This window comes from Solea senegalensis, unplaced genomic scaffold (genome assembly GCF_019176455.1).
Source record: "Solea senegalensis isolate Sse05_10M unplaced genomic scaffold, IFAPA_SoseM_1 scf7180000016069, whole genome shotgun sequence".
NCBI classification, from domain to species: Eukaryota; Metazoa; Chordata; class Actinopteri; order Pleuronectiformes; family Soleidae; genus Solea; species Solea senegalensis.
Window position 1 is genome coordinate 1 of NW_025321575.1, and position 21,549 is coordinate 21,549.

The window sequence follows — 21,549 nt, forward strand, 5'->3', positions numbered from 1 at the left end:
GAGTTGATATGAACTGTTATATGAACTCATATTAACTATGTTAACTATGTTAATGAGTTGATATGAACTGTTATATGAACTCATATTAACTATGTTAACTATGTTAATGAGTTGATATGAACTGTTATATGAACTCATATTAACTATGTTAATGAGTTGATATGAACTGTTATATGAACTCATATTAACTATGTTAACTATGTTAATGAGTTGATATTAACTGTTATATGAACTCATATTAACTATGTTAATGAGTTGATATTAACTGTTATATGAACTCATATTAACTATGTTAATGAGTTGATATGAACTGTTATATGAACTCATATTAACTATGTTAATGAGTTGATATGAACTGTTATATGTACCTGTTCACATGAAGACTTATCGAATGATTAAAGTGTATAAAGTGTCGGATCAGCTGTCAGTCATGAGCCATGAACTGGCTTCAGTCATGTGACCGAGGAGAGCTCCACACCCATGACCTCCTGACCTCTGTGTGTGTGTGTGTGCTCCTCTGGCCTTCAGGTCACATTCATTTTGGCCTTTTTTATTTGAGGGAGGAAACGGGGGCTCAGCGTTTCAGTGCATCTGTGGTCAGAGGGGTCGAGCAGCTGGTCAGCAGCTGACTGATAAATCAGGAGGAACTCTCAGTGACTGTAGGTGTCGACTGTGACTCCTGTCGCGGTTTTGTTCAAATCAAACTCTTCATGTTAAAGCTTCACAAACGTCACTTTAACTTTAACAGACTTCAATCTTTTCTTATGTTGTAATGAATAATTCCCACAGTGTGGATCGTTCTTGTTAAAACAGGAAAGTGAAGATAAATATTAAACCAATCATCTCAATTAGCATCAAAGCACAAAAACAGACCTTTCTGCGAACAATCTTTTTGTGCGTCTGTGATAAAGAAGCTTTGCCGGCTGATTTATGACGGCTTTTATGAGCAGAGACATCAAAGCTTCTCATTGTGTTTGAAAGCCACAAAGAAACTTTATTAGCCACGAAATACAGCCTCTCACCAACTGAGCTGCAGCTCAGACAATGTGAGCGCTGCTTCTCATGAATCAGCAGCAGCAGAAGAAGCAGCAGAAGCAGTAATGAGGACACATGAGGACACATGAGGACAACAATCACATTCATCAAATCTTCTTTCTCGAAGACCAAACTTTGATTTGATTCTAATTCCATCATCTCTATCTACTCATTCATATAATCTGGTTTTTGTGCATTGATTTGTATGAGTTGGGGTGAAACAGTGAAAGAGAGGGGGAGGAGTGTGAGAGGAGAGGGGGAGGAGTGTGAGAGGAGAGGGGGAGGAGTGTGAGGCTTCATGTAGGAGTGACATTTATAATTTATAATTTCTGAAACCAACAAGAAAAAAAAGACTGAGCTCAAATATGTCCTTTAATACGACAACGTGATTTATGAGAGACTGCAGAGGACAGGAGAGGACAGGAGAGACTGCAGAGGACAGGAGAGACTGCAGTGGACAGGACAGACCAGGACAGGAGGACAGAGAGACTGCAGGAGGAGAGACAGGGAGAGAGACTGCAGTGGACAGGAGAGACAGGGGACAGGAGAGACTGCAGAGGACAGGAGAGACTGCAGTGGACAGGAGAGACTGCAGAGGACAGGAGAGACAGTGGTGGGAGCACAGGAGAGACTGCAGAGGACAGGAGAGGACTTCAGAGAACAGGAGAGACTGCAGAGGACAGGAGAGACTGTAGTGGACAGGACAGGAGAGACTGCAGAGGACAGGAGAGACTTCAGAGAACAGGAGAGGACAGGAGAGACTGCAGGACAGAGAGACTGCAGAGGACAGGACAGGAGAGACTGCAGAGAGGCTGCAGAGGACAGGAGAGACTGCAGAGGACAGGGAGAGAGACTGCAGTGGGACAGGAGACTGCAGAGGACAGGAGAGACTGCAGTGGACAGGAGAGGACAGAGAGACTGCAGAGGACAGGAGAGACGGACAGGAGAGACTGCAGTGGACAGGAGAGGACAGGAGAGACTGCAGAGGACAGGAGAGACTGCAGAGAGAAACTCAATAAAAAATAAATTCAGATTAAAAAGATTTCAGTTCACTGTCAGAGGAGCAACAAGCTGGAGGTGGAATGAGGAAACTTTAAAAGTTGTAGTTTTATTTAGTAATAAATAAAGTTCATCATCATTCATCCACGACTAAATAATGGATGAATGATGATGAACTTATTGATGAGTTTGATCGTCGGTCTTTTCTCTCTTCTCTCGACACTGTCGTCACACTCTTGTTTTTACACTCACTTCCTCGGCTTGTCCCCCCCAGTAACCCCTCCTTTTGCAGGATTTAGCTTGCCAGGACTCCAGGTCAAAGGTCGTGGCCCAGATGTCACAGCTTCCCCCCCTCACAGCTCCTCCCCAGCATAATCACAGCCATTGTGTGTTGTGTGGTGTTGTGTGGTGTTGTGTGTGTTGTGTGGTGTTGTGTGGTGTTGTGTTGTGAGTTTAGAGAAGTTTAGAATCCTGGCAAACTCTTCTCTGAGGCTCCTCGCTGAGTCTCCTCGCCTCCTTGCCTCCTCGCCTCCTCGCCTCCTCGCCTCCTTTCATATCCACACCCATGACCTGAGATTCTTGGAGTTTTATCTCAGCCTGACCTGCAGGCCTTGCTGTGGCTCCACTGAAACTCCTCGGGGCAGTGTGGGGGAGGAAGTCGCTCCACTTCACCCCTCCTCACTTCTTTAACCTCTGTGGACACAGATTCATCTCCTGTGGTCTCCTCCTCCTCCTCCTCCTCCTCTTCCTCTCTCCACCCACAAAATACCTCACGTTTCCATAGCCAACAAACATCAAGTCATTCATGCTCCACTTTAATATCCACAAATAACACATTTTTAAAACGATGTGTTTTTATTTATTAAAGTCATTTGCTGCCATGTTGTTTAAAAGTCTCCCAGGGAAACTTTCTTGAAACAGAATAATTATATTGTGAATGATATTATTTACATCTGCGTGCTTGAAAGGGTCTTCAGGGTCACTGAAGCCGACGACCCCCAGATTCTGGACTTAAGTAGGAGTGTCCAGTGAGCAGCAGGAGTGACAGGGTGATGGATAGTGGAGCTCTTGTGTTGTGCATGTGTCACACTGCTTCACACTGTCGTCTCCCTCCTGCTTCCTCTTGACCGCAGGAATCTCATTGTTATTCCTGGTGATGAATTATTTCTCTGAACTGTTTATTGAACTGTGATTTATTTAAACCTTTTTCTGAATCCAGATCCGAGGAAGAAATACCACGTTAAACTTCTGGCTTATAACTTTGTTGGCGACGGTTACCAGGCAGATCAAACTGTCAGCACTCCTGGCTGCGTCTGTGAGTCCTTTATCACAAAGATCATGGTAACACAAACACTGCAGTGTGAGCTTTCTATAAACACATGTATGTTCCAGCTGTTCGAGATCGTCTGGTTCCGCCTCCTCCTCCACCGCACAACGTCCACGCGCAGACGAACAGTTCCAGCGCTGTGTTTCTGCACTGGGGTCGACCGGCCTTCACCTCCAGCCACGCTGTCGGCTACACGGTCCGCTGTAACCCTGTGGGCCTGCAGAACGCCTCCCTGGTTCTCTACCTGCAGACGTGAGTTCATTAAACTGTCACACGTTCACATATTTATTCATGTTAATAACCTTTAATCATCTTCACTGGACGTGAAGGAGCGTGAAAACATTAGTAACAAGTAACTGTCTGACGGTTTCGCAGTTACTCAGCCTCACATCTCTGTGACTGACACAGCAGCTCCATATCACCACCTGCTGGCCATTCATAAAGACACAGTTCACCTCTAACCCTGTAAGCTAAAGAGCACACAGTGGTACAGTGGCGAGCACTGTTGCCTCACAGCAAGACCCAGTTCAACTGCGTGGACTTCACATGTTCTTCACATGTTCTCACATGTTCTTCACATGTTCTTCACATGTTCTCACATGTTCTCACATGTTCATCACATGTTCTCACATGTTCTTCACATGTTCTCACATGTTCTCACATGTTCTCATGTACACATGGGTTTTCTCCAGGTTCTCTGGTTTTTATGTGTGTGTGTGTGTGTGTGTGTGTGTGTGCACCAGAGGCCGACAGAGAGAATTGTTGTTAGAATTTGTCTTAGACACACGTTGACCAAGAATTTTGACCCTGACGTGGATTTGAACTCACAACCTTCTGATCTGGAGTCTTCTCTGATTGCCTCGTTGTCTCTGTGATGGCCTCCTGTCAGCTGACTGCCCCTCATGTGGAGAATAAATGAATGAGTGAATATCATGAGTGTGTAAACATCATCAGTTTGATCTTCCTCCTGCAGGAATGAGCAGAGTCTTCTTCTTAAAGATCTACAGCCAAACACCAAGTATGAGTTTGCGATTCGCCTTCACATGGATCAGCTGTGGAGTCCCTGGAGTCCTGTGGTTTATCAGACTACTTTAGCTGAAGGTGAGCACAGAACATCTATAGATTCTGACTGAACGTAGGTCATTGACAGATGTTTGGATTTGACCTTGTCTTCCTCCGTGCTCACGTCACAGCTCCCATGTCGCCTCCTTCCAATGTGAAAGTGACTCTGATTGAAGGAGACACGGCGCTGGTCTCATGGAAGCCTCCGGATGAAGCTAACGTCGCTGTGACGCGCTACACAGTCCTCTACGCGTCCAGAAATGCATGGATTGCTGGGGAATGGCAGGTGCTGCACAGAGAAGGTGAGCGTGAGATTATCTCAGATTCACGTTTAGTTCCTTCAACCGTCCAGATATTGTGTTTACATGAATGAATGAAAGTGGTCTTTAGTTCAAGTTTCAACTGTTGGATGTCACCAACAGCGTCAATCACCATGGCACTGCTGGAGAACCTGAAGCCTGGTCAGGTTTACGTGGTCAAAGTTTCTGCCTCTAACGACGTGGGCGATGGACCGTTTTGTCCCACAGTGGAGCTGAGGGTGTGGCCAGACGTCTCCTCCACAGGTGCGTCCTCACACACACACGCACACACACTCACACACACACTCACACCGCGTCCTTTTCCAAACAGAAACATAATCACCGCCATGTTCACAGGCTTCTCTGATGGTTTCTATCACCTGGATGAGAAATCAGTGACGGGGATCACGGTGGGCGTGTGCATCGCTCTCATCTGCATCATCATCTGTGCCTTCATCATCGTCTGCAGAGGCCAAAACAGGTTTGACACCGTTAGTCTTTGTTTATTGTTTGTTTATTGTTTATTTTTATTGTTTGTTTATTGTTAGTTTGTTGTTTATTGTTTGTTTGTTTATTGTTTGTTTGTTTATTGTTTGTCTGTTTGTTTGTTGTTTATGTTTGTTTGTTTTTTATTGTTTGTTTGTTTATTGTCTGTTTGTTTATTGTTTGTCTGTTTATTGTCGATTGTTTACTGTTTGTCTGTTTGTTTATTGTTGATTGTCTTCTGTTTGTTTGTTTATTGTTGATTGTTTTCTGTTTGTTTGTTTATTGTTGATTGTTTGTCTGTTTCCAGGACAGTCTCAGCGGTGAAATCGCACAGAGGAGTGAGCTCATCTTCTCCAGCTGTAGGACAGCGGGGCTCTGATGGACACGCGGAGGACAGCGTGGACGTGGACGTGACCGTGACGATGAGTCCAAACCATTTCATTGATGCAAAGGTAACACAACCCTTTAACATAATATTAAATTATAAAATATTATTATAATTCTATGTATTATAGTGATAAAGTTATCTATCTAATCCTAATCCTGTTATAAGCTGTGACTCTAAAGTGCTCAGAGCTGTAATGGCTGTTCCACTGAACTGTAACCGGGACTCATTCACGTTTTCTCAGGGTGGAACAAACCTCAGGATTAACTGTCTCGGTCCAGTTCAGCTCGGTTCTGAGAAGAAAAACAAATGGTTTTCCTTCAGGAAGAACGGGAAACAGGAGAGTGAAGCAGTGCAGGTGAGATCAGAGAGACATGAGGACATTTGACACATGAGTGCGTAGTAAACCTAAAGAAGTCATTTAAGACCAGAAACTCGTCACATGGTGACTGCAGGTGTATTATTAGACCTATTGTTATTATATTTTCTTTTTCTTGACTGAAGTTTAGTCATAAACACTCTGTGTTTCTCTGTGCTGCAGAATCTGAGACACGGCTCCGTCTCCTACCACCCGGGCACCACGGTGTTGACCTACGAGGACGAGCTGTCTGCAGACCAGACCTGCAGAACCCTGCAGGTGCTGCTGGGACATCCTGGAGACACGGAGGGTTCTTCAAACAGCGAGGGCAGCCACGAGACCGGGGACTCTGGACGCTTCTCTCACGACGAGACGGAGCTCACCGACCTTTCATCTGCAGCGAGCAGCCGTCTGCCGTCTCTCACCGCGGAGGACAGCGGGAGCTCGGACTGCAGCGGAGGAGGAGGAGGAGGAGGAGGAGAGTCATGATGGAGTCTGCTAAGTGTGTGTGTGTGTGTGTGTGTGTGCGTGTGCGTGTTGCGTGCGTGTGCATGTGCGTGTTCACTGTTTGTCAAAGCAATCGTTTCAGCCTTTTAGGATTTGCTTGAATTAACTTTCTTCTGGGTATTTTGATGAGAAGATTAATGGCACTCTGGAAACAGGTTGACCTGTGACCTGTGACCTGTGACCTGTGAGTATCACACAGGGTTACATACAGTACATGCTGCACTCTGGCTTTAACTGAAGCTGAAAGTGACCTTTAACTATGCAGCTTTAAGCAGAGTAAATGATAATCATCTGCTGAAGTGATGCATTGTTGTCCTGTTTTCTTCTCTTCACCTTTGACCTCAACGACCAGGAAGCCGTGTGACCTTGTTTTTCACGCCTTTCTTCTTTTTTTATGAATGTCTTTGTGTTTTTTGTCCTCTCTTAATTTGTGCTTGAATGTTTCTTTTAAATCTCACCCACCATGAATGTTTCACTTATTTAAGAGAGAGTTTATCACTGGAGCGAAAGGGAAGAGTGAGTGTCGTTCGCTGATTATCTACCTCGGTTTACCTCGGGCTAAACCTTCCACTGTATATTTAATAATATGTTCTGTGATTGTTCTGATTTATGGGATGGTGAGGGCGCTGCTGCTGCAGCTTCTTCCTCCTGATCCACCTGTGGTGTGGACTGAGCCAGTATTAATAATTATTGAGTAATTGATAATGATAGTGATGATAATAATAATGTGCAGCTGCCCTTGCTCGTCCTGTTTTATACTACCTCGTTTAAGAATTGATTTTGTTTGTCTTATTGTTTTCCTAAACTCAGGGAACAAGGTTTAGTACATTTGAAAAAGCTGTGTATTTGTACACGGTGAAGTGACAGGGTATCTTCTCAGTACTAAACTCTTGTACTAGGTTATATGCTATGAATGTATCTTTGATTGCATTGTTTTGCCCTCAGGTTTTGTCGACTTCTTCCTTTTTGTTCACTTAAACATTGACACCAGAAGTGCTTCGCCGCTCGTTGGTACAGAAAAGCTTTACTTTGTGTGGAGATCGTCCCTCAGACGCCCAAACCAAAGCCTAACCTGTCTGAGGGAGGACGCCGCGCATGAAGAATGATTGTAGTGTAACCACACATGAACGTGAAGAAGAAAATCTATATTTTTACTAGACTATATGTACTACTGAGTACACACTGTAGTTACTGTGTTGCTTTGCTGTAGAGTAGATCAAAATTAGCACTTGTCTGCAAAGTAGTTTTGTTTGATCGGCCGATGATCAGCGGCGACTGCGACGCTGAGGAAATAATCACGATACACATTTCACCAAACATTCAAACGCTGCACATCAGTGGCCTTGACCCGCGACACCGGCGTCGTCGTGGGTTAGAATCCCTCAGATTAATAATCAGCCTCCTGCACATGTCACAGAGTTCCTCCTCCTCCTAACGTGTTGCAAACAGATGTCTGTACATTCTACACTATATATTATATTGATTAGTGGTCTGTTTGCACTTTTTTAATCAGAGATTCTGTGCAGGATTCAATCATTTTTTGGATGAAATGTGACACAATCAGTTTAAGCAAAGATTTGATGTTAAAGGTCACCGCTGCACATCGGCAGAGATTGATTGTAAAATATTCTACTTCTGTGTGAAATGTTGTTTTCAGGAAGCAAAATCAAGATGTTTTTTTCTTTTATTTTTATTTGTCTTTTGTCGTTGAAGATAAAACTTTATCTTGAGATGGACACAAACATTTCCATTCTACTTTAGCCAATAATGTGTCTGTCCTTTTTATAGCTACAGATGAAATACACGGGTCATTATTGTGTGTGTGTGTGTGTGTGTGATGTTTTGACTTTGTGCAGCAGAGCAGCTGTGTGTCATTTACAGTCAAACTCAGGGGAACTCACAGCTGCTCGTCCTTGAAGAGGAAACAAGTGTCAACTCTTAAAAATTGAATGTATCTTTTTCTGTTGATGTTTTGTTATTTTGTGTCTGTTTGTCTGCAACATTACTGCCAAAAATGTTTAGTTAGATTTTAGAAAAATCTGTTTAAATAAAAAAGTTCCCAAAATGAAAAGTGCTTTGGTTTTTACTCTAAATGTTTAGTAAAGAACAGAATTATGGAAAGATTTTCACAGGTTAATCACTGGAGATATTAGATATGTTATAATAACCATAACCATATTACCTGCTGCATCTGTGTTGTTTCCCATGACCTCTTTTGCTTTGTGTAAACACAGTAAAAGCACATGTCAAAGCTCTAATAAAGATGACGCTTTTGTGGATTTTGAGGTTTGCTACAGATCACTCTCCTGTGCAGGAGTTTGTCTCTTTGAGTTTAACTGACTGCAGGGATTTGAATCCAGAACACACTGACGTAAATTGCGTAATCTCTAGTGTCTCTTTCCTCTACCATTCTGTGTAAATGCGGATGATGGAAATCCCAGATTTAATAATGTTTTAAATTCTGAGACACTCAGATAATCTGGCATTTAAATCATCTTTTCTCTGCATTCCCGTGTTCACTTTAAACTTCAGCAAGTCACCTTGACCATGTCTAAACCATGTCACTTTATTAGGTACACAAACAAACTGCTCACCATTTCAAAGAAAACCTAATGAAGTGTGTGTGTGTGTGTGTGTGTGTGTGTGTGTGTGTGTGAGTGTGTGTGTCATGGCGTCAGGCCCTCTGGAGCATCAGATTAGTGATGAGCTGTTCAGAGACCGGTTGAGAAACACAGTTGAAAACACAGTTGAAAACACAGTTGAAAACACAGTTGAAAACAACACGTGTTTGCTGACGGACATTTAAACATTTAAACTCTGTGTTTCTCTGTGCTCGTGCAGTTACCGCGGGAAACGAACACACTGAGAAATCGTTGTTTACTTGTTTGTCTCGCGCAGCTCTGCTTAGTCACGCTTCCTTGTTTACTTTTTTTTCGTAGCCACGAAATTCGCTCGCGCACGGTTTACCCCGCCCTTGCTGAGCCCGTTTGCCCGCCGCGGTGTTTGATGGGAAATGCAGTTGAAAGCGCTGAGTGTGTGAGCAGCCGCGCCGCTGGAGAACCACATTTCCCAGCTACGGTGGCTCGTGAGCGGATAATCTCGGGTCTACTGCAATAACTGCGGAGCTGCTGCAAACGGCTTCATCATCGCTCGAGACCAACAACAGTGAGTTCACTCGGTTTTACTGACGACTCTGAACGTAGTGAACGTGTGTTTAAGGACAGACAGACGGGCAGACAGACGGGCAGACAGACAGACGGACGGACAGACAGACAGACGATGGTCGCTGTGGTGACGTTTATATTTCGCCTCATTAGTCAGTCCGTGTTCATATTTAATGTCGACATTAATGTTGATCAATGTGAGCTACCGTGTGTAGGCGTCTCTGTGTGTGTGTGTGTGTGTGTGTGTGTTTACAGCTGGAGCTACATTTCTACATTACTGTGAGTCAGTGTCACCGCTAGATGGCGCTGTTACACGTGTGTGTGTGTTTGTTGTGTTTCGTCCATGCTGCTGCAGGAAGTGACGTCTTTTGATAGACCCGCGTTTTCTGTAAAGTTCAGTGATTATGTTTAAATCTAAAATATGTGCAAACACAACAGTGACACTAATGAAGAAGGTGAAGATGTACAGACTAGCGTTAAATGATATTAAATAATACATATTTCAAACACTCTAAATACTTGACAGTACTAAGAAATCAATGAATTAATACAATAATCGAACAATAATAGTATCAGAACTGAGACACGAGAGCTCGTCTGTCTGATGTGCTCATGTTCACCGTGGTCTTCAGTCCAAATGTGTGAAATCATCTCCTCACTAACTAACCTCACAAGCTTTGGAGTGTCTTTGGAATGTTGTTAGAGTCGTGCAAATTAAATACATACATTGTCATTGGAGTTTGATACTAATTTTGTTCACAGATATTGTGGAAAACAATGCGCCATTATGAGTTCTTCTGCTGTTGCCTTTGGTCTGTGCGCGGTCAAGAGGAGATGAAAAAATGCTTTATTTGTAAAGCACTTTAAAAAACAGCCTCTGCTGGAACAAACTACATCAATAAGAATAAAATGTCGGACATAAAACGTACAAACAATATAACAATAAACCAATGAAACAATAACAATGTTAAAACAATAAAACCAGAGCAGAGTCTCATGCTGGGTTGAAAGGTAGGAAATGAAAGTGGATTTTAAGACGAAGACGGTAAAGGTGACCTTTAACCTTCCTGTTAACAGTGTGACATCGTTACCAAACATCAAAGGATATTTTCAAAAACTCTTATTAACAATAATCGTCCAATGATTCACTTGACAGGTAATTTATGGCACGTTATGTGAGTTATGTCAACATGTACATATACATACATATATATATGTATATATGTATATATATATGTGTACTCCGCCCTCCTCTTCCTTTGATCTGTTACCATGGCAGCGATGGTAGTAAAAACACACTTTAATGTTCTTTTGTTTAAAGAACATTAAAGTGTAAAAAGTGATGTTTTACTGTTTAGTTGTTGTTTTTCAGCTGCGATACTGAACGTGTTACTGTATCCTGTCATCATCTGTGTGCTGTGTGTGTGTGTGTGTGTGTGTGTTTGTCCAACAGGGACAGAAATGTCGGAGACATCGAGTGATGCAGAGTCGTCCTGTGGCTGGACCATTATTACTAATGAGGTCATTAAAATACAAATTTTATTTATTCATTATTCCTGACGCCGACTTTTGATTATCACTGTTGAAACGGTGGACGACATTTGTAAGTTAATAAAAGTTAAAAAATAATGATTTATGTCTTTAAAGGTTGTTATTGAGTATCAATCAGACCAAGTTCATATTTGGGATCATTTCACCGTCTGAGTTTAAATAAACTGAGCGTTGGAATCAGGAGGACAAGCGTTTACCTTTTGTAATGAAACTTTCAGCTGTTTAATGTCATAATCCAGTGACCTTTGAATGACCTCTTGTTGTTATCTTGTGTTTTCAGGGTTCAGATATTGAAACGTTGTTATTGGAGGCTGTCGTGGATTATGGCACTGAGCTGTCGGAGCGCCCTCCAGTGGAGGAATCAGAGCTGCAGGACACTCATGCCTCTGCACTCGGTAAATATTTTCAACAAAGAAATTGTCATTGAATTGAAAAGAATCATAAGTGACACATTTGTCATGATTCATGTCACAGCTGACTGTGACATGAATCGTGAGACGCTGAGAGACCAGACCACGGTGGAGACGCTGCTCTGCTCCCAGGTGAGAACGTCAATAATCCACACACACACACACACACGTTTACTTTACGACACACATGTTGTTGGAGCACATTTGTCTGGCTGTTTTGTGCAGGACAGAGACGACGCTGCAGGGAAGGAGCAGGTGACTCTGCTGTCCTCCAGCGATCACTCTGACATTATGACCCTGCGAGACTCGAGGGAGGACGAGCATGCAGACGTGGAGGACGAGGCAGCGGCCAGCGAGGAGTCTTACCTGGGCACGTCGTGCAGCAGCCAGTATGCCTTCACTGCTGCAGACACAGGTACAACACACTCACCTGTCGTCTGTTTACATTCTCTGTCTCTCAGTCAGCGCAGAAACATTTGTTCCTTTTCCTGTTTCTACGGCGTCAAAGCAGGTTTGATCAGGAGTCACTGGACTCTTCCTCAAAGTCTGCTGAATTTAGGAAAGCATCTGAGGAGCCAGCTCACTGGAGGGCGCTCTTTCACAGGTGCCCTCATTTACAACTGGAGTGAATCTAATCTGACGCTAACTTGACTCGGCTGTTATTAACACAATCAACTAATCCACAGGCTGAACTACACATGTACAGCACAGTGTGTGTGTGTGTGTGTGCGTGCCTTTGATGAATTACTAAGTTATTATTCAATATTATATACAAACGTGTGTTCATATACATTAAATGTTACAGAAAAATGATCTCTCATTAGTGATTGTTCCCAATCTTCTCTTTTCATTTAGCATGAAATGAAATAGTTTTGCTCCTGTAAAATAAAACTTTTCATAGACGTGATCATGAGCCTGGTGTTAGTTCCTCGTCACCACAACTATCACGGTGTGTTTATCTCCAGTTTTCCCAGTGAAGCAGCAAGCGGCGACAAATACGAGCAGCAGTGAGGACGAGACGGGACCGAGCTCCAGCACTGTCCTACGAAGACGGAGGGTGAGGAGAAACACCACCAGCACGCTGACCGAGCCTCAGGACGAGACGCTGGAGTCTGGTCTGCGCCAGGACCAGGACAGACAGGACGATAGAGAGGAGGACGATAGAGAGGAGGACGACAGAGAGGAGGTCAAAGAAGAGGACAGAGAGGACGACAGAGAGGATGACAGGGAGGAGGTCAAAGAGGACGACAGAGAGGACGACAGGGAGGAGGTCAAAGAGGACGACAGAGAGGAGAAGCAGCAGGAAACTCGAGTCCGACCTCCCGATGACGTGCGAGGCCGGTGCAGAAGCATCGTCCACACCTGCGTCGTGCTCGCTCTGGTCGTCGGCGCCTGCATGAGCTTCAGTCGTCTCTATGGTGAGAAGTTTGTGACACTACGATGTTGTTCATGTAGAAAAATAAGATCACAGGAAGTTACACACTGCTGTCTAACTTCCTGTGATCTTATTTTTCTACATCATTTCCTGTGTAACTTCCTGTGATGTTCAAGTAGAAAAGTCGTCACATAAACACCGAATGAACCAAAGTGAGTGTGTGATTTTCCCACTGTGACCTGTGACCTTAGATTTGTCAAACTCCTCCTCCACTCATGTGCGTGTGTGCGTGCGTTGTGTGTGTGTGTGTGTGTGTTTCTCTGTTTCTAACATGTTTAAAACATGAAGAAGCCTTTTTTTACTTCACAGGAGAGAAACTGTGTTTAAGGTTTAATGAAATGAATTGAACTTTGTGTTGATTCTAAATTCATTCATGATTTTTTATAAATAAATCAGTTTTATTTTAATGACAGAGAATTGTGTGATTGATGAGTTCATTGTATTTGAATTGATTGACGGTTTAAATCCGTGTTGTTCTGCTAACGTCACAGGCACACAGCAGATTCCAGAAAAACACGACCTGTTTGTGTGTTTGGGTTCTGATGTGGATCCAGAAGAACTTTTTCTAAACCAGGTCAGTGACACTCACAGCCAACGCTTTAACAGTGCTTTTTGAAACTTGCTTTCATGACAACTTTAACATAAATCAATAATAAATCCAGCGTTTATTGTGTCACCATTTAAACTTAAGATCATTATTAATATTTTTGAATACCTTTACCGTCAGTGGGATCTACTCTTTGCTCTGTTTTGTCACTTTTATTTTCTTCCTCAGGTTGTGAATAATATTCTGACTTTAATTTATCAATTGAATCATTTTCTCACCCAGGCTCTGAAGGAAGATGCTGATCATCATCACGAGAACCAGGAGATCAACATCAAACAGGCAGATATTATATAAGATCATCATGTTAACGCTACTTATTTCATTGAATATGAATTGTAAATATTCCCTCCTTTTCCTACCAAGGCCCAGAGAGATGACTCTGAAATGTTTCTGAAACAAAAAGCCACTGAGAGAACTTCCATGATGGCTGAGCAGCAGAGGCCGGCGGCTGAAAACCAGCAGCTGTCCACACTCCAGGAGGAGCTGAGACACCTGCGCTCCAAGCTCTCACATCTGGAGAAGACGGGAGCTGGAGTCGACTCAGTGAGGTCAGAAAACCAGAGGCTGAAAGAGCAGCTGGAAGAGAAGAAGCGGACGATCACTAGCGTCCATGTGCAGAGGGAGGAGTTAATGGCTGAAGCACAGACACTGAAGAAGAAGCTGGAGGAGGAGAGGAAGGTCACACACGAGCTGAGGAGCGAGCTGAACGCTTTGAGGAGTGACGTCCATGGTTCAGGAGCAGAGGAGCTGCAGTCACGTCTGACGGAGCTGGAGAAGAGACTGAGCTTCGAGAAGCAGCGCTCGGACCTGTGGGAGAGGCTGTACGTGGAAAACAAGGAACGAGCCAAAGGAGACGCAGAGTCCACGGGGAAAAGACCAAAGAAGGGCATGGCAGGGAAAGTGCAAGAGACATTTGACGCTGTGAAAAACTCCACTAAAGAGTTTGTTCATCACCACAAAGAGCAGATCAAAAAAGCAAAGGAGGCCGTGAAGGAAAACCTGCGCAAGTTTTCAGATTCTGTCAAATCCACTTTCCGACACTTCAAAAATTCAGCGTCCACGTTGATGAACAAAGCTCGAGGCTTCTGTCACGGGAAATGTGACGGAAGGGATCCGAACGCTAAAGAGAGCTGGCAGCACAGAGCCCACAGACCCCAGAACACTCGCAAACCAGGACACAAAGTTCACCAAGACCGAGGTCCGAACATGAAAGGATGCTCTGGGGTTTTTGACTGCGCCTACCAGGAGTCCACGAGTCTGTTCAACAGAGCCACGGAGCCCATCACAGCCGACGAGTTCTACCAGCTGCTGCAGAGCTACGTGCAGCAGGAAGTCGACCACTTCCACCACTGGAAGGAGCTCGAGAGGTTCATCAACAACTTCTTCCACAACGGCGTCTTCATCCACGACCAGATGCTGTTCACGGATTTTGTCAGCGGCGTCGAGGATTATCTGGCAGACATGCGCGAGTACCAGGGGCTGCACGACGACATGTTCGGAGATCTGGACGACTACGTCTACAGACACTTCTTTGGAGACGCCTACGCCAAACACTACAGCCCCAGGTAAAGCTCAAGGTCAGGCTCAAGGTAAAACTCAAGGTAAAGCTCAAGGTAAAGCTCAAGGTCAGGCTCAAGGTAAAGCTCAAGGTCAGGCTCAAGGTAAAGCTCAAGGTCAGTCTGTTGCTCAGTCACATGCTGATGAACCTGAAACCGTCGTCAGAAATCATGGAAATGAAGAAACTTTGGACTATTTTCACTAAACTGAGAGAAGAGAAACAAAGTTTTCAGACTGTCTTTAATAAACTTTAGTAACCTGAGTCATAGTATAATATAATATAATATAATATAATATAATATAATATAATATATATACACACATACCTAATGTTACTGCGTGAAGTAAAACTGCACATACAAACTGAATGTAACGCACTCGTCGTTTGTGTTTGACTCAGACGACCGTTTGAAAAACCCGTCACAGACTCAAAGGAAGAGGTGAAGTCCAGACATCACCAGCGGAGGCAGCAGAGAGCCAGATCTCGACCTCGCTCGGGAGGAAACTCTGAGCGTCACATGGCCGACGTGAAAATAGAAGTGGGTCCGCTGCCGTTTGATCCCAAATACTGAAGATCCATCAGATCTGAGGTTTGTTTGTTTGCACAACGTTAACTTGATGCTACTGAACGTCCCCGAGTGCTTTTGTGTTGTTGACGTTCAAATCTTTGTAGCATATGTTCTATTCTAATATTGTTAATAATACAAAGACTTTAAACACGACGTCGACGTCCCTTCAACCACAGTTCCTGTTCACTGTGGTTGTTGTGCTTTTGTTAACAGAGTCCATGTTTAAATGAGCTGTGATGATGTCGTGGTTTCTTCAGTCAAACTTTATTTACATGGAAGCAGGAAAACACTTTTTACTCCACAGTTAATTAAACACACATTTGAGGATATTTCAACATGATGAAATATTTATTTTAGTGTCAAATCATACAACATTGTCGTGATCAGTTTCCTGTGTCAGTGCCTTTCATAAATAAAGATGCTTCCTCCGACTCTTCCTTGTGGAAAGTGAGTGTGAAATATTTCTGCCGTCCTCACAAACTCGTTCGCCTGTAAAAACACGGAGATTTCCTGCAACAAGACACACACACACACACACGTTCAGCGTTTGCAGAAATGTGCAACAATACAATACCAGGAATATTTCACCTTTTCCAAAACATTGAACAGAACCAGGTGTGTGGGCAGAGAAGATTTGTAAGGAAAGGAGGTTTTGAGCCAGTGAAGCGGCTCGCGGTAAAACGTCTCGGCCTCGTCCACGTCATCGTCCTCTCCGAGGTCAGGAGGACACTCGAGAAACGTCATCTTTATGGGACAGTGGACGTGGCTGCAGGGAAACATGAAACAGGTGAGAAGTCAAATCAAACAGGAGAAGCTACTTTTTTCACTTCATTTACAGTTAATATTGAGGGCGGAGTCATTGGCCTTTCTTATGTTTGACAAAACAACGAGAATCCTGATGCTGCTTTTTTTTATTTTACAGCAAACAAGCAGGACAGAGATCAGCGTGAGGTAAGATGACGGACGTTAGTAACCACTGACACACACGCACACACACACACTTTATACCAAAGAAAGAAAATGATCATGAGTGGTGAGCACCTGTAGTACGGTGTGGAGTGGCAGGGCATGAGGAAGAGGACGTCAGGCTGTGCAGAGGTGGACGCGCTGCTCTTGTCACACAGCGTCTGCAGGTGGTTCATCACGTCCACTGTCCCGCGCTGGTGGATCAGGCCGGTGTAGAGTGCTAGAACCAGGTTTGTGAGCAACAAGAACACAGCTGCGGGCCGACGCCACTCTCTCAAACTGGCCAGTGACTTCCCTGTGGTGGATGTTACACACTCATCTGACTGTTCTGTGCTCTGAACACAACAAACACTGAGACACTGAGACACTCACCACAGAAGATCATACAGAGCGGCAGCACGGGGAAGATGAACCTGAACTCTTTGTGAGGAAGAAAACTGAAACACAAACGTGATCACAGGAGTCGCTCTGGGTTATTTATATATGAGACAACGCCGAGACAACACTGAGACAACGCCGAGACAACACTGACGTGATCACAGGAGTCACTCTGGGTTATTTATATATGAGACAACACCCGATCATCCAACAGTCAACAGAGAAATCATGTGTTTGTACAAAGTGAAGTTTGTAAATAAAAATAAAATCCATGCAGGATGGACTTTGGTGTGGGAGCGTGAATAATACTGAGTTACGTTCAGCTGTTAATCACTGAAACAAACATGAACTGGACTTTAACAGAAAGTCTGCACTTGTCAGTCACGATGATGTCATCAAAACTTCCACGTTTACTTGTTCAAATATGTCACTAACCAGGAACACAGTTGTACTTTTACCCCCCATGACTGAGAGAGCTTCAAACTGATGTCACACAAATCCAATGATTGAATGATTTCATTCCTTCATATTTTTAATATTTTACCTGTAGACCACGACGGTCCAGGCGACTGCTGCCAACAGGATCTTGTATCTGTTGAAGGCGAGGGAGCATCCGTGAAGAAAGAAGGGAAGATGAGGCCCCATCACCACCGGAAACCCCTGAGTCAGGTACCAGTGCCAGGGGTGAGAGCCATAGAAGTCTGCCACTCCGTGAACGACGTTAAACTTCAGGAAGTTAAACTGCACCAAAGTCCACTGGAAAACAGCCAGAGCAGCAGTTACATCCACAAGTTACTCAGCAACAGTGAGTGAGAGTCAACTCTTTACCTTTTCATAGAATATACAGTCAATCACAGTTGAAATGACGACAGCTGCCGCCCTGCAGACGAGGAAACCGCAGCGTCACCGACAGTGAAAGAACATTTCCATGTACACACTGTTGAGATGTGACGAACTAACCCTATAGGGATGTAGTGATGAGTGATGAGTGTCAGTTTGTTCTCTTCCTGACAGAAATGATGCAGCAGCAGAGGAAACCAGACGATCAGCGCCGTCGGGCGGAAAACCACTGCCATGGCAACCAGGCTCAAATATTTGATGCTGGAAACAAAAAGCGTCTTTAAGTCTGGAGATAAAAGCAAATGATGATGATGATGATGATGATGATGATGATGATGTTTTCAGAGAAACAGACCTGCTGTGAGTTTTGGACCCAGACAGAGGAAAGTAAAAGAGAGCCAGACACGTGAGGGATGTTTCTGTGCTGTTGCTCAGAGTCCTGGTGCAGCAGAACCACGAGAACCACGAGCACACGTGACAGAAAAACTGCAAAACAAACATCTGTTCGTGTACAATACTTCTTGTTCTGAAGCTAGAGCATTAGCGCAGATCCACACTGATCCACACTGATCGGAAACAGGTGAAATCCTCACCGTCCATTTTGTAACGTGTTGATTTTCCAGCGTTCGGATGAGGAAGAAGAACTTGACGTCAGCAAACGCAGCCAGGAGAGCTTGGATCATCCGTGGAAGCCATTTCTGCAGAGGCAGTGTCACCATGCTCATCAAAACTGAACAGTGACACACGGTCTGTTCACTTACCAGGAGCTGGACTGAGTCCAGGTTCACTTACCAGGAGCTGGACTGAGTCCAGGTTCACCAAGTGTAAGATCTTGTATATGATCGCAAAGACGAGTGGATGAGAGAATCCTCGTAGTCCTGTCTTCCATTCCCATGTCAGAAACCCATAAGTCCAACTGTTAAGGTTTTAACAGCAGAATAATTACAACAGCTTTTCTCATGATTTGATTCTATCACAAAAATGTCCTCCTTAAACCAAACTTTAATGACAGAACTCCTGAACCTTTAAAAAACAAAAACATTACACTGAAAATGATTTATGAAGGATATTTGAAGACCATACGATGAGAGACCTCCAGAGACTGCCAGTACTCATCAGGGACAAAGCTGCTCTGAACCAGGAAACAGTTGATGAGTCTGAACACGACAGAAAACGCAACAACTCTGGCTCTGAGACCAACTGTGAACAAAGAAAAGGAACTTATGAGCGGTTCATTAGTCCAGTTCATCTGGGAACTCACGTGATTCAGATGGTCAGCTCCTTACCAGCTGACCATCTGAATCACCAGGGTTAGGAAACACTGCACTTATGCGTTATATTAACGTCATTACTGTGAACTTTGCACTGTTATTCACTTCTGCCCAGTCGTACTGCTCTTTACTGCTCTTTCTGTAGTGCTCTTTTTCATCTTTAAAAACATTTATATACTGTGTATATATACGTTTACTGTTCACTTTAGAAAATGTTGTATGCTTGTTATGCGCCAATGACACCAGAACAAATTCCTTGTATGTGCAAATCGTACTTGGCAATAAAGCTCTTCTGATTCTGATTCTGACTAGTCAAGTTAAATCAAACCCAGTCTGTTTCTCTTTTTGTAAACAACAACAACAACAAAGAAAACTACAGCTGTTCACAAATATAGTGACCTCAACGTTTTTTTTTATGAATGAAACTCTGAAAGTAAAATGTCTCTAAATAATATTTCAAAAATAATGTCTCACCGTTGTTCAGAGGACATTCATTTTCATTTGCATACAGTTGGGATTTTCTCTTCCGCAGTTTCACATCATGCACTTTGTTTCCAAACTTCACTCTTGGTCGGATCTTGTCCATCAGGACATTTTGTCTTTAGTCTGCAGGACACATGGACTTCACCTGTCTGTTGACACTGGACGACAGACCGGACGACCGGACGACCAAACTTCACTGAACCTTCACTGTCCCGCTGGCGTGGATCCACTGAACCGGAAACTCTTCTTGTCTTTATTGAACAGAGTTGATTTTAAGTAAAATCAGCAGCTACGTCACAGTCAACTCTCATCAAACTCCTCGCTTTTGTTTACTTCCGCATTCAGGCTGGCTTCTTCCGGTGGAACACGGTTTTTGACTTCAAAATAAAAGCTCGACACACTGCCACACCTTCTTTGTTGCAGTGTGTCATATTTTTCTCATCCTTTAATATAAAGACATTAAATCAGTTTTCAGACATTAAGGGACGACAGGACGTGACAGGAGGACATTTTCAAATCCTTCTTCTAAAGTAAACCTTCACCTCGTTTGCTGTAAATGTCATAGTTTCCTTCAGAACTGTGAACATGGAGCTAAAATCATTTAATAACCTTAAAATAAAACGGTCTCTATCAACGAGTTGGGTGCACTTTCCTGCTCTCTCCAGCAGGTGGCGAACTACATCTTACTGCCACAGTCCAAAGTAGAAGAAGAGTGCTTGCCTTTTCTCGACGCTAATGCTAAGAGCTCTTGTCTTGTTGGACTCGTTTTCTCTCCTTTTTCGCTCATTTGTTGTTTGATTAGCGACGTTTTGAACAAACCACAACACGGTGAGTTAATACTTGTTCCACAGAGTCGTCCATGAAACATTCACTGCTCCATATTTGACCTTTTCTCTAACGTAAACCACCAGGAAAACAAAAGTGAAGCCAGAAGACAGACGCTCTGCCTTCGTTTCCGCTTTGGACCTTTTAAAATAAGACTCATTACGTTTGCGTTGACATTCATGTTGGACTTTGTTTGGACTTTGTTTGGACTGTGACGGATTTCCTGTGGCAGGAAGTTCCACAGTCTCAGGACGGTGACTTCAAAGCTCCAAAACTTGTTTTCAGCCAACAATGGAAGTGTGTGCGCGCGCGCGCGTGTGTGTATATATATATATATATGTGTGTGTGTGTATAAGATTTAATAAATAACATGACTTTATTGCTCTTTCAGGATCCCCCGCTGAAAGAGAAGATGTTTAGAAGGAGAATACCTTTGACACAGATGGCGTTTGCCGCGCTGCTGGGAGTCACAGGTGGTTTTTATATCTACAAACCTTATTTTGAGTCTGAGACAAAGACTTCAGCTCAGCAGAACCTGAAGAGTCCAGAGAAACAGAGTGAAACAGAGTGAAACAGACTGACCGTGATGACGAGAGAACGATAAAGATATGATTCTTTGTCTAAATGAACAAATAAACATTTGATTTTTTTAATGAAAATATTGTGATGGGAGAAAATCACATTTCTCTGTTCTTTCTTCTCAACATGACAAACATGAATGTGTGTGATTATCCAGTTATACATTTTTATTTTTTATTTTCCAGTGTATATAACTGTGTGTTAAATATCCTAAATTCCAGGATTAACAGTCAGGCTGTGTTGTTCAAGTGTAACTGTGTAAACGTCACACACTCTGGACATTCTTTTCTAGATGTAAAATAATTATTATAGCATTGATAAAGCAACAAATCTAATGTTGGTCTAAGACCTTTTACTTTACTCTGTATGTGTGTGTGTGTGTGTGTATAAGTTACAGCGTGTGAAAAGTGTAGTATAAAGTAAAGTAAGTATATAATATAAATAACAAAGTACACA

The 21,549-nt window shown here is 43.4% G+C and overlaps 4 protein-coding genes across 7 annotated transcripts; 3 read left to right on the plus strand and 1 right to left on the minus strand.

Moving 5' to 3' along the window:
- Positions 1–3,225: 3,225 nt before the first annotated feature.
- prtga (protogenin homolog a (Gallus gallus)) lies at positions 3,226–6,454 on the plus strand (the record flags this gene model as incomplete). The annotated part of the gene is made up of 8 exons (XM_044017958.1): positions 3,226–3,349; positions 3,427–3,613; positions 4,335–4,462; positions 4,555–4,725; positions 4,846–5,203; positions 5,516–5,660; positions 5,838–5,951; positions 6,135–6,454. Coding segments are annotated over 8 exons (1,533 nt in total), but the record flags the coding sequence as incomplete, so codon positions are not given.
- Positions 6,455–9,528: 3,074 nt separating this feature from the next.
- On the plus strand, positions 9,529–16,182 carry ccpg1 (cell cycle progression 1). 4 transcript variants are annotated; one of them, XM_044017952.1, is made up of 11 exons: positions 9,529–9,623; positions 11,073–11,143; positions 11,454–11,568; positions 11,648–11,715; positions 11,809–11,998; positions 12,092–12,187; positions 12,549–13,001; positions 13,510–13,592; positions 13,848–13,904; positions 13,989–15,190; positions 15,583–16,182. In XM_044017952.1, the coding sequence occupies exons 2-11, from the start codon at positions 11,084–11,086 to the stop codon at positions 15,752–15,754; spliced, it is 2,496 nt and encodes an 831-aa protein (XP_043873887.1). In that variant the 5' UTR covers positions 9,529–9,623; positions 11,073–11,083; the 3' UTR covers positions 15,755–16,182. The 4 variants fall into 4 exon arrangements, with proteins under 4 accessions (XP_043873887.1, XP_043873888.1, XP_043873886.1 ...); XM_044017953.1 differs by having other exon boundaries at positions 11,076–11,143; XM_044017951.1 differs by lacking the exon at positions 9,529–9,623 and having other exon boundaries at positions 11,076–11,143; positions 12,095–12,187.
- On the minus strand, positions 16,081–20,617 carry pigb (phosphatidylinositol glycan anchor biosynthesis, class B). The gene is made up of 12 exons (XM_044017956.1): positions 19,681–20,617; positions 19,006–19,135; positions 18,728–18,845; positions 18,529–18,633; positions 18,291–18,421; positions 18,056–18,196; positions 17,924–17,975; positions 17,640–17,851; positions 17,090–17,154; positions 16,793–17,012; positions 16,340–16,517; positions 16,081–16,261 (listed from the first exon to the last, which is right to left on the minus strand). Exons 1-12 carry the CDS (start codon positions 19,790–19,792, stop codon positions 16,148–16,150), a joined length of 1,578 nt encoding a protein of 525 aa, XP_043873891.1. The 5' UTR covers positions 19,793–20,617; the 3' UTR covers positions 16,081–16,147.
- A 289-nt stretch (positions 20,618–20,906) lies between these two features.
- On the plus strand, positions 20,907–21,173 carry LOC122762770 (protein PIGBOS1). Its single transcript, XM_044017957.1, has one exon. The coding sequence runs from the start codon at positions 20,927–20,929 to the stop codon at positions 21,083–21,085; it is 159 nt and encodes a 52-aa protein (XP_043873892.1). The 5' UTR covers positions 20,907–20,926; the 3' UTR covers positions 21,086–21,173.
- Positions 21,174–21,549: the final 376 nt, after the last annotated feature.